This window comes from Clytia hemisphaerica, unplaced genomic scaffold, assembly GCF_902728285.1.
Source record: "Clytia hemisphaerica strain Z4C2 unplaced genomic scaffold, Clytia hemisphaerica genome assembly, whole genome shotgun sequence".
Lineage (NCBI taxonomy): Eukaryota > Metazoa > Cnidaria > Hydrozoa > Leptothecata > Clytiidae > Clytia > Clytia hemisphaerica.
In genome coordinates, this window is record NW_027103851.1 from 155,020 (window position 1) to 167,943 (window position 12,924).

The window sequence follows — 12,924 nt, forward strand, 5'->3', positions numbered from 1 at the left end:
TTGTTGTTTTTACGCACACAAAATGTTGCAAGCTTTACAAAAAACATCAGGTCTGTGCAAGCCTTGTTGTAAGCTACCAAGAGGCACTCAAGGATGCTTGCACGAGACGTTTCAAATGATATTGTATAATCAAGTGAAACTGGCTCGATTTGGCCTTAATTTTAGCAGAAATTTAAATTTTTGCAAAAATATTGCCAAAATATTTTTCGATTTTTCCCAGAACCACCCCCCTGTTTATAGATGTTTGAAAAGCTGGCAAAGAATCCCTTATTTTACTCTAAAAGCCTGGTTTTAGTCTATGAGTAACTTAATTTTGGAGTACTTGGAGGTACAATATGGCAGTTATCTCCAATTTTATCAAAACTTTAACATTTTTCCAATACAATACAACCCCCTCTCTTGTTTGTTAGAAATTTAATTAATTTAACGGTTGACGAAAGGTGCTCCTGAACGGAAAAAATCGAAGTTGAGAAATCGCCATCCCAGAAGCGGAATTTGAGGTGAGATCGAAATATTCAAGTTGCTCCGAATTCTAGAAACCACCGTCCACCACGAAATATCGCATCAGCCTTTGTTATTATACCGTGCGTCAAACAAATCTTAATCACATTCGATATTCGGTGTGAACGCGCAAATTTTCAACCAGTTGTTGAAAGTTTTGAGAAAGAGAGCCATTCTCGTCGACTCGCCCCTCTTTTTCTTGGTGAGTCGGTTCTCTTTCTTCTCGTACTCTTTTCCTTCCTGGAAATTTCGGGCTCTGCGGGAAGCCTATTACAGGGGACCCCCCGATTTTCTGAAGTGTTCCGGCATTTCCAGCCTTTTCTGTCTTTATCTTTCTCCGGAGAGAAAGATAAGCGTTCACGCCACCGACCACAGAGACGAAAATGGTATCCGAGAACTAGAGCAGGTTTGAGTGCAGCAAAGTTTTGAAATCGAAACCAGGGAAAACTCTCCATCAAAATAAATGCACCAATAATCCTCAAAATCAGACGGAAGCTCCTGCATTGCCATCAACAGTAAAACTATCTGACGTCACATCCAAAAAATCGTCTTCGTCGTCAACAAACCCTACCGCTGACCTTACCAGCCCTCCTGATTTGTCAACAGCAGAGAACCCAAATCCAGAACCCCCAGATCCACCGGACGAACCCAACCCACCCGAAATCTTCCGCTGGGGAGATTACAAAGGATCTGAGTATACCAAAATGTTGAACGTCGTCTACGAGAAAATAGTCTTTTGGCGTCAAAACCTATTTCGTTTACCATCCGGGAATGCTGGCAAAAGATTCATCCGCGAACTCAGTCGACTCATCAACAGCTGGGTGGAAGATTCGTCAATCAAAACCATATCCCTGAAAGCAATCATGATTATGCCAGCCCTCCTTTTGCAGAAACCTTCGCGCAAATCAAAATCTAAAGAGCACGCAACAGCACTTTCAAAACGCCTCGATCTATGGGAAAAGGGAGACCTTTTCGATCTTCTACACGAAGGAGAGACCATTCAAAGGCACCTACTGTCGTCTAAAACCAATAGATCGTCCGTTAAAGAGATCACAAAGGAGTTCATCAAGAAAATGTCGAAAGGCAACGTAAACGGCGCAATAAAACTACTCAGCAAAAACATGAGCAACGGAATCCTTCCTCTCGATGATGCGACATTGAACGCGCTGAAACAAAAACATCCGCCACCTGAGCCAGCCGATCCGGATATTCTCCTCGACGACACGCCAATCAAACTTCACCCGGTCAGATTCGACGAAATCAACGGTGATATGATCAGACAATCGGCATTGAGGACAAAAGGAGGGGCAGGACCTTCAGGACTGGATGGCGATGGATGGCGACGCATGCTTTGTTCGAACAGCTTTAAGACCGAATCAAACGATCTATGCACGTCTTTAGCTGAATTTACGAAACGTCTATGCACCACTATCCAATCGGATGGATCTCTTGAAGCCTTCCTTTCCAGCCGGCTGATCCCCTTGAACAAAAACCCAGGCCTGAGACCGATCGGTATCGGCGAAACACTACGGAGAATCATCGGCAAGACAGTATCAAGATTGCTCAAACAAGACATCACCGATTCCGTCGGTTCATTGCAAGTATGTGCCGGCCAAGATGCAGGTTGTGAAGCCGCTATTCACGCCCTCAGGGAGATATTCAACAAACACGAGTGTGAAGCCGTGATGTTAGTCGACGCATCAAACGCCTTCAACGCAGTCAACCGTGAAGCATTTTTACACAACATAAAAGTCATCTGCCCCTCAATCGCAACATTTGCCTCCAATTGCTACAATACGCCCTCCAGACTCTTCGTCCTCGGTGGTGTCGAAATCCGTTCATCCGAAGGCACCACGCAGGGTGATCCCATTGCCGGCCTGCTGTACGCTATCGCAACAATCCCTTTGATTCTCTTCGCTGCTAGCGAGATACGTAACACCAACACTCGAGCAGCAGGATATGCTGACGACATATTCGGAGGCGGTACGATTCGTGGGCTCAAACGAATGTGGGGTACGATACTTCGCTGGGGCCCCAAATATGGCTACTTCCAGCACGCAGACAAAACTTGGATCATCGTCAAACCACAACACCTAGAACAAGCCCAAAAAGAATTCAAAGACACAAATATCCACATCACTACCGAAGGAAAAAAACACCTCGGAGCTGCCATCGGTTCAGACGACTACCGCGATGAGTTTGTCACTGAGAAGATCAGCACCTGGATCGGCGAAATTGAGCTATTGTCGGAGATTGCCAAAATCGCCCCTCAAGAAGCCTACACTTGCTTCACGGCAGGTTACAAACACAAATTAAACTTCACCATGAGAACCATCCCCAACATTCAACACCACCTCTCAAAGCTAGACGAAACCATCACCACCAAGTTCATCCCAGCCATCACAGGAGGAATTCATCCAAATAATGTAGAGCGCGAGTTGTTTACCCTCCCTCCAAGCCTAGGTGGTTTGGGAATTCCGAAGTTCAGCGATCTGGCCGAATCCGAATTCCGAAACTCAGAATTGCTCACCGAACAGCTCCGTGAGAACATTATCAAACAAGAAGAAAACGAAATCGACAAAGATGAAATCAAGAAATTGAAAGCGTCATTCAAACTCAAACGCACACAGTCTCATCGACAGAAGTTGGAAAAACATCAAGAACCAATCACAAGACGACATGAAAAAGCTCCTCGAAATCAACCGCGAGCCTGGATCATCCCTCTGGTTATCCACACTCCCCATTCAAGACGAAGGTTTCCAGCTCGACAAGCAATCATTTTGGGACCTGATCAAGATTCGATACGGTCACCAAGTAAATCGTTTACCAAACGTTTGTGTATGTGGATCTTCGTTCAACTTGGAGCACGCGCTGACGTGCAAGAAGGGTGGCTTTGTCACTCTTCGCCACAACCAAATTCGTGACATTACTGCGTCCCTCCTGGCGCAAGTCTGCAAAGACGTGAAAGTTGAGCCAGCGTTGACTCCACTGTCAGGAGAGAACTTTGAAATGAAATCTACCAACACTCAAGACAATGCCCGTCTTGATATTGCTGCTAGGGGATTTTGGATTTCTGGCCAAAAGGCGTAAGGGTTTTCAACCCAATCGCCAAACGGTTCAGGAACTCCAGCATCTCCCAAGCATGCGATGTCAACGAAAGGGAAAAGAAACGCACGTACGGCTCCCGTATCCTACAAATCGAACACGGATCATTCACGCCAATCGTTTTCACCGCCATGGGCGGCATGGGAAGAGAGACAAAATGTTTTTATAAGAGACTTAGTGAACTTCTGTCTGAAAAACGTGACGAAAACCTGTCAGTCACAACGACTTGGGTAAGAAGAAAGGTGAACTTTGCACTATTGAGTTCGGTCCTCTTGTGCCTCCGCGGCAGCAGAACTCCATGGAACAAAGACCAGAGGAGAGCTCTTCACTCACGAAAAGTTCGAGTGACTGTGAGGTTATTTGCGCAATTTAATTCCTTTATTGAAAAATTTCTAAATTATTACTATTGACTACTTACGTTTGAGATAATATCAAGATCCATACCGGGACTGGCTCCGGACTAGTATTTTTTTACATAGATTTTCTTTTCTTTTTTTTAAACATCTTGGAAGTTATTTATGAGGTAAAATTTGTACATAATGCATAATATAATATTGCATACTCGAAAAAAAAAAAAATAATAAAAATTAATTTAATAATTCAAACAAATCAAGGTTTAATCGCGAAATAAGTGCCATGGAAAATTGAAGATCTTTCAATTCTGTTCTGTTTTTAAGATTGGTCTTTTTATCATAGGAAAACATTGAATATTCCTCTGTATGACAAATGACGAATCTCAAATTCACACTCAAACTCAATTTCAAAGGTGAACACAGGTTAACATTGTTCTTCTAGTCGAATAATTAAATAAAGAAGTGATCCTGTTGGTTGATGTCCAACTATAATAAATGGTGAGTAACCACCAACACCACAGTAAGATTTTAAAATTTGTAAGGTACTAATTTTGAGATTAAGTTTTAAGTCATGAGAGCCATGATTTGACAAATCATTTGATGTGTTTCTCGAGTAATTTAAGCATGCTGTTATTTATAATTTTAGCATTGAGGAAATTAATAGCACTTCGTGGTGGCAATTAGAATTTCCAGAAACTTTTTATATTAAACGATTATCACCAGCTATTAACAAAGGTCTGAAAGCTTCGAAGACATATTTTTAAACTGACATTTTAGGTTTTTGAACATAACTTTTGAACCAATGAAGTAAATTGAATAGTAAAAGTTAGGCTTTCCTCTGAATGATTCCGAAACAATCTTTGAAAAATCTCTTTTCTACTGCCTACAATATCAAATCAAAGAGGGTAACTTATTTGTGGCACACCCGGTAGATTAATTTAAAGGACCTCCGAGGTAGGTCCAAAAATACTTATAGACCGTGATGGACGAAAGATCATGTACCTCGATGAAAATTTGGAAAATTCTCAATGCGTCATGGAGACAGGGGTGTTGTGTTTAGAACCCCTGGCTATTAGCCAATTCTGCCTGTATGGTGTCACTTTTGTCTACCATCTTGAATTAACCATTAATGCCTGATTGTGGGCGAAACCTTTTTTCTATATCTTAAGAAACTTGATTTTTTATTTCATGTAAACTGGGTTTTAATGAAAAACGCCTTCCTTAACTCTCAATGGCAGCTGCGTAAATAAACAAAACAATTGTACGACAGCCGAAAGTATCAGAAACGGCCTATCATTTTCTAAATTTAAAAAAACTGGGGATCTCCAGAATTGGGGGTGTTTTAAAAATCTCTAGACAATCTCTGATCAGAATGTAAAAAAGTAAAACTAAACGAAATAAGACTTACGCGTTTTCTCTAAAAGCACTTGAAAATCCATAATTGATTCCCAGTGTCTTGTATATTGGTTATTCGTGAAAATGAAAGTGTTTCTTCGCTTCTTCTACAATTTCATACAATTCGTTGGAGCATAAGTTTTTTGTAGAAGTATTTTTCTTTTATTTATACTTTAACTAAAAATGAAAACCATAAATTTTAGGAGTGTAAATAGATACTGATTCGTGGAAATATTATTAGTTCTAGTGTACATCTGATATGATTGTTGCTGTAAGCAGCATAAAACTATTAGTAATCTGTAGAAAATTTTTCACCTGTTAATGAAATATATTTGATTTAGTTCTAGGGTAGTAAAATTTCATAATTGGGATCCCGCCGCAGTGCCCTATTCTTGTAAAATTTCGATCAACTATATTCTTTTAAAGGTCAAACCGGAAAATTGAAGTCTGCTATAAAGTTGGAAGCTATAAGCTGCTATAAAGTCCATAGTTGGTTTATGTATAGTGGAAAGGGTGGCAAATATTGTCAAATTATCCAAATAGTCCATTGTGTAATTAGCTGTTCCATTTAAAATGGACGAACCGTTTGAAGAAAAGAAATAATTCTTAAAAATGTGTGGACAACCCCTGGAAATTGGCAAAATTTGCAAAAAAAAAAACATGGAAAAATACTTCTTCACACCTTTAAAGTGAGGGTGGACGAACTAAAACCAGTCTTTACCCCCCCTGGAAGTATTTTACCCCCTGGAAAAATAGAAAACCTTTCCTTAAACCCCCAAGAAATTCTTCTTCGGATTACCCCCTGGAAAAGCTCGTCCACCACCCTGTATAGGTATAAAATGGAAAGGACCATTAAAGCCAAAAGAGGTCTATCTCCGACTAAACCCATCATATATGAAAAAGCCCCCGTTCATAGTAATGTAACATATTCATAAGAATTCTTTGTGTTCAGAATAAATATTGCGACTAACGGTATTATTTACAAAGGCGTACCGGTAAACTAGATTTTTTTAAATAAAATTAAAGCTGTTACCTTATTTATAACAAAAAATAAATTTGATTTACAACATTTTAAGGATACATTATTGTAAATAATGTAGTAATATAAATATAAATATAAAATATACTTATGGTATTTAACAATTTCAACGAGTCAGGGTTCTAAAAATTCCTTCAAACTGACCATATTTCCAGCAAAATCTAGTCTCTATATGGTGTCGATTTTCTTTTACGAACTTCTCTTTAAGCTATAAAAGTTAGCGATCAGCTGACAAAAATAAAGCTTGTTAAAAGAGGAAACACAAAAGAAAAGAAAACTTATTGCAGGTCGAAATTCGTATAAGCTCCCTGGTATATTTTCTACATTTTTTATTCATTATTGAACCCCCACCCCTTCTTGCCCCAGTTAATTTTATTTCACAAAACAACAAAAAATACAGCAAAAATATATCCTTATAACTCAAATCAAAAACGGTTGGTTGACCAAGATTGAGAGACTGTCGTCTCAAGGGTCTGTGTAAAGCTCAGTTTTTTAAATGATGAATAGAAATAATGTTATCAACCTCTGGGGCTTAGTTCAGACTCAAGACAATTTGTCAAATTTTACAATTATTATTCATCAAGACCAAGTAACACTAGAATATTTACCCTGGTTTCAATTCAAAGATTAAAGGAAAAACTTTTAATCAGATTTAAAGAAATCATCAAAAATAGTGGATGCTGGATAATTCGAATGATTTTAACAGATTTTACCAAATACGCAAAAAGTTTTAATCAAGAAAATATAGCCTTTGTATCAAATTACATTATCTGTATGAGACAAAAAAAATGAAATAAAATGATACTAGTCTCTAGTCTTTATTATAATACCCCTGAATTGGAGCAAATGAATAAAAGTTTCACAATCACGTGACATATTACTCTACAGTGCTCATCGACTTGAAGAGTTCATTATCTTCAGTTTTCTCATTTTCTTGTAACACCCTTCTTATCATTGCCGAAACTTCCCAGTACCTTGGATCCACCTTATTGACTGGTTTACACACATCTTGGTGATTTGAATCCAACAACATGAACCGACCGTAACCAACATTGGATGAGGTTGACGGTACAATAACTTGCGCATATTGGACGTAGGGTAATTTATACGGTTTCGATTCACCAAAATCTAAACATTCGATTTTAAATTTCCTAGCCAATTCTGAGAAATCTTGATGCAATTTCTTCAACCCTTCCGCATTTTCTTCAATTTCGGATACCTCTTTTGACGGAAACAACACAAAACGGGCACGCCCGGTCGTTGTAGCGAATGGCGAGCCAAGGTGAGGAACGGAGTAAAAGACGAGACCTTTAGTAGAGGAAAGGAAATTGGACGTGTCTTCACAGGAGTTCGACAAGGATAACATCCGTTTAGTAATAAGCCCTCCCAGAGAATGAGTTACCCAAACGATAGGTCTCTCACCAACCCCGAATTCTTTTAGTTTCTCTTTGATAGCTATTGCTTTATTTTCAAGCGAGCGTTTCTCGTTATCGACAGGGCATGAAGAATACCAATCGGAGAAAAACGACTCGTAATGAACGCCAATGACTCGTATATTCGGATAATCTTCCGGCAACCAATCTTTAGGCCAGCAGTCTGTATACATTGCTTGGTCGAAAGCTTGTCTTTGACGCCACGTATGAAAAGGACTTCCCTGTATACCATGAACAAATACAACATCTACAATCGCCTCATCTGCTGATCTACAGTTGGGATGCAAAACATATATACCATCACACAATTTCTTGACACTGGTTTGAAAATCCAAGTTGGTCAGCGCGCGGTCGGCTACGATCTTCAACGTGTTATCCGTGGACGACTTCCAATTCATAAATAGCGGTAGATATCCTCTCTGGATAACAGCTTCTCGATTAGCATCAGTACACGAGAGATTCGCAACAATATTACCACACTTCTCCAACACTGATTTTCGGTCGGGGTTGCCTTCATCGTCATAAAAAGCAACGATATCTCTAACAACGTTAAGAACAGATGCACTTAAATCTGGATTGGAACTAACCTTATCATTAGCAGTAAACTGGCGTAAGATTTTCAGATAATCAAACAATATATTGGTCGATAGAACATCTGTTTTTTCATGGCTCAACGAATGGTGATCACGCCCTGTAGATAAATCATTCATCAGATTTGGTATTGGCTCATCTGGTAAATGCTCGTTGATGACTTTCTGAAAAAGCCATGTTGAGCATTGAGGTTGGCTATCAGGGTCTTCGTCATTCTCTAAAGATGACTGGATATCGTGAATTAGTTGTTGGATTTCACGACTTAATTGAAACCCACTTTCCTCAGTAAGCTCTCTTGGTAAAATATCCTCATTTGAAAACCATTTCAGGTTAACATCATGTGATCTAGCTAAACCAATCAATGTGTTGGAATCACATTTCTTAAGATAATACTCCATATCCACGTCCTGTGGGAATTCAATAGTTGACAATAATTTAATACAAATGCCATGTAAAAATGTTGTGTTTTGATTCTCAGCCAAGAAAATAAGCAATGAGGTCATATCCATTTTATGAAACAAAGTTGATTTCGACAGCCACTGGCAATACTTTATAAGGAATGATTCAGTTTTCTCGTAAGCCATTTTGGATCTCAATTCTACCCAATGGTGAAGAACATCCAAGTTCTTGTTGACATGTTGATCTATCTTTTCACCGAACGTTTGTTGATATTGATGTGTCACAAAAGCAGTCACGAAACCAAAACTGACACTAATGAATTTGCAACTGGATTTCAACTTTTGTGCAAACATGATGATAATGACAACGTCTGGTGAGTGTGTGGTGTATGGACCAGCAAAAAAAGTTTCTCGACTTTGTATTCTCCTTTTTTTATTTTATTTTTTTTATCAATTTTTCTGTAAAAATAAAAGAACAAGTTGTTACGGTTAAAATTTTGATATAAAGATAATCGCAAGTGCGTTTCAGTGACATCTTAAAAAACACGAAATAAAAAATCCAGAATATAGAAAGTTACTTTAAAATTGACCAGTAAAAAAATATTTTTCTTACTCCCTTAAAGTGCCTCTTATATATGATTATCAGACATTCTTTCACATCTCATAAAAAGTAAGAGTTTAAATATTTTTTCTATCTGCTGAAATAGGATCAGATAAAACACGTGATCAAAATAGACATGGCTTATCACTAAAGTATTCATTTGCTGATAAGAATTTTTTATTAACATTCTTACAATTACGTAATCAATAGACTAACCCATACTTTTCAGATTTTTAAAAGACTGTCTTTCAGTGATCAATCAAATTTGATAAGAAAAATTTATGGTAAAAGTAAATAACTAGTACTTGTAAATTGTATCGAGTAAAACTTTGTGGGAGTTTCTCTTTGAAGAGAGTGATAAGGGAAATTGACATTTCAAACAAGAAAACGGCTTGGAAGGTCATTGAACTAACTGACGCAACAATGAATGATTTTTCAAAAGTAGCATAATCTATAAATTCTATAAAATGACATACAAACAAAAATAGAGCAAAATACTATCCAAAAATCATTGCTTTTCATCACTATCATCTTTGGCATCAATTTTATTGTCAGGATTTATAGATTTTAAGTAGTTTTCCTTAACACTTTCCGGTGTGATCTGCATAAAAACATCATTTTTTTCGCCATCATATACAAACATAGCATACATCAATGCAGTAAATGTTATTGCACCAATAATGAGAGGTTTATAAGAAATTTTACGTTCACTTTCCAGCCCGATCGTACTGTTAACTCTATGTTTTGCTGCTTTAGAAGTTGAATAAACTACAACACCATCTTTCCATGTGTTCTCAATCTTCTCACTGTACAGTCTAACCAATGTATGTGATGACCGAGGAGCTGCTCTTAAAATGTTCCTTGACAGATTCCTGCGTAAAATATATCCACAACATGCCATTATTTCATACGATACTGAATAATGATACCAATTAATTATGTAAACATTTTTTAATATTGTCTCTCTTTAAATTTGACTGAAAAAATGCGAATCATGAAAATAGAAAAATCATTCCTGTGACATAGTGAGAAAAAATTATTGTCAAATTTCATGGGAAAGAAAAGTTTTTGAAAAGATAAGTCAGTTTCAGGAATATTGAATAAATCTGTTCCTCCCATTGTATTTTAACACACGAGAACTCACACAGAATAAAATCAAAAAATTTATTTCTGTAAAATGTATTTTTTGGGTTATCAAAACATTAAAAAAATTATATTTCCAAAAAGTAATTCACATCATCACCCCTCATCAATAACACGCCAAAACTTAACATTCATATCGTCCGAGCATGAAGCAACCAGTGTGGGATCAGTCGGGCACCACCTGACACTGTTGACATCTTGATAATGAGCTCTATCTACGGATGCAACGCATTCAAAAACTGGTTCATTCTTATTTCCGGCACTTTGGTCTTCCTTGAAGACTTTGATATTATTATCACCCCCTGCAGAAACGATAAGACCATTCTCTTTATTCCAATCAACATCATAGATAGGCCGAGTATGGAACCCAGATAGCGTACAAACACATTTCCAAGTAGGATCTCCACCAATAGTAGTGATCCCTTCAGCATTATTGGGTAAATAACATTGCCAGATCTTCATAGAACCATCATCAGAGCATGACACCAATCGATTACCAGATTTATCAAAAGATATGGACCAGATAGTGGATGTGTGACCAGTTAATGTATCATAACATTCCCAGTCATCGTCCTCTTCTTTGAATAACCGTATTGTATCATCATAACTACAGGATGCAAACACATCCAAATGCGGATGCCATACAACTTTTTTCACATCTTGTGTGTGTTTGGATAGAACACTAGCACATTCATAATCCTCATCAGCTACTTCCCAAACCCAAACAGATTTATCACGACTGCACGATGCTAAGTAAGATCCAGACACACTCCAATCAACTGATTTAACTTCATTTTCATGACCCTCAAGGGTGGCAACACAATCAAATTCGCCACTGCTGCAATCCCAAATGGATACAGTTGAATCAAAACTGGCAGCTGCTAACAGCTTACCACAATGAGACCAAGATATAGAACGAATAGTTCTGTTGTGTTGGTCATCCAATGTTTCTTTACAAGTCCATTCTTCACCTTCTTTGCCCCAGATTTTTATTGTTTTATCACCACCAGAGGATGCTAGTAGTGTTCCTTTTGGGCTCCAGGCAACACACCAAACACGTTCTTGGTGTTTATCAATTGTTTGAACTGGTTTGATAATCATGCTGAAAAATGAACCAAAAGAACTATAAGGACTGCAATAAGACAACACAGTTATTTTTTGTAAATATTGAAGAAAAAAGCACACAACCTAAAAACGTTAGAGAACATATAAACAAAACAGAGATAAATGACAAGAGGAGTATACAAACAAAAAGAAAATATTCGTTTTGAGCATTCATCTATATTGTCAATGATTTTGTGTGTGTGTGTTTATTTTTTTCATCATAAATATTTTAGTATCATTATAAAAATGTCAAGCTCTATATATATTAATAAAAAAAAAAGTGCCTAGCTCTTCTCAAGAAAAAAATCATTCAAAAGTTCTTTCCGCTCAGATGGTTTGCATCGGAAATATTGTTTTTGTAAATCTGAGTATCTCTCACCACTCTCATTAGCAACATCACGAAAAGTCCAGTCTTGCCAACTAAAATTAAATTTCTCCAGCAGCTCAATTTTCTTTTCATTTGATAAAAGATCTTCTGGTTCCTTATATTCCAGAAATGATGCTGAGTGGTTTTTGAAAATAAGTGCTCCACGAAATCCAAACCACCCACCATATTTTGGGTGGTTACTCACACCAAATACCTTTTTCCCGTTCCACCTACTATTTTCATCAACAACATCCTTCCTTTGGTAATAAAACGCTGATCCAGATACATGACCTGCAGTCTGAGTCAAAATTTTTGGTCTCCGATTTGAGTGTAGTTCAAAGTCATGAATAACATCTATAGCTGCATCAAAATCTTCTTTGATATTCTGATAATTGCTGATCATACATTGGTCAAAAGGATCGTTCATACAAAACTCATGGTTTTTGACAAAAGGTAAAAACGACTTTTCGAAAAAGCTTGGAGTACTTATTACACAAAAAGCAAGTGTATCTTTGGGGTAGTCCAATTTAAAATTCCCGCTAACTCTGTCATTATACCATCCTATGCAAAATGGATGAAATTCCAACCCAATTGATTCTTCATATTTCTTTAAGTTTTCCTCAATTTTTCCAAGGGAGGCTACTTGCATTCTAGATGCAATCAAAAAGAGTTTTGAGCTTTTGAAAACCGGATTAAACCTAATTTTTTCACAGGTGCAAAACTTCTTAACTTTTTGAAAAACAAACCATCCTAAAGAACTTTTAAAGCAAATAAGTATTATGCAACCTTTTTTCACATATTTCCAAAAGCAAACATTTGATTTCCACGCAACAAATCTCAAAGTTTTTATCAACCCTGGTTTCCCAGACCTGCACAATACTGGGTGACCAAAAA

General features: G+C 37.5%; 3 protein-coding genes across 3 annotated transcripts; all 3 read right to left on the reverse strand.

Annotated features, from left to right (window-relative positions):
* Positions 1-6,263: 6,263 nt before the first annotated feature.
* LOC136807659 (protein SERAC1-like) lies at positions 6,264-9,262 on the reverse strand. The gene has a single exon (XM_067064252.1). The coding sequence runs from the start codon at positions 9,167-9,169 to the stop codon at positions 7,271-7,273; it is 1,899 nt and encodes a 632-aa protein (XP_066920353.1). The 5' UTR covers positions 9,170-9,262; the 3' UTR covers positions 6,264-7,270.
* Positions 9,263-10,579: 1,317 nt separating this feature from the next.
* LOC136807660 (probable cytosolic iron-sulfur protein assembly protein CIAO1 homolog) lies at positions 10,580-11,699 on the reverse strand. Its single transcript, XM_067064254.1, has one exon. It carries the CDS (start codon positions 11,658-11,660, stop codon positions 10,656-10,658), a length of 1,005 nt encoding a protein of 334 aa, XP_066920355.1. The 5' UTR covers positions 11,661-11,699; the 3' UTR covers positions 10,580-10,655.
* Positions 11,700-11,820: 121 nt separating this feature from the next.
* LOC136807661 (cyanocobalamin reductase / alkylcobalamin dealkylase-like) lies at positions 11,821-12,924 on the reverse strand. The gene has a single exon (XM_067064255.1). It carries the CDS (start codon positions 12,677-12,679, stop codon positions 11,948-11,950), a length of 732 nt encoding a protein of 243 aa, XP_066920356.1. The 5' UTR covers positions 12,680-12,924; the 3' UTR covers positions 11,821-11,947.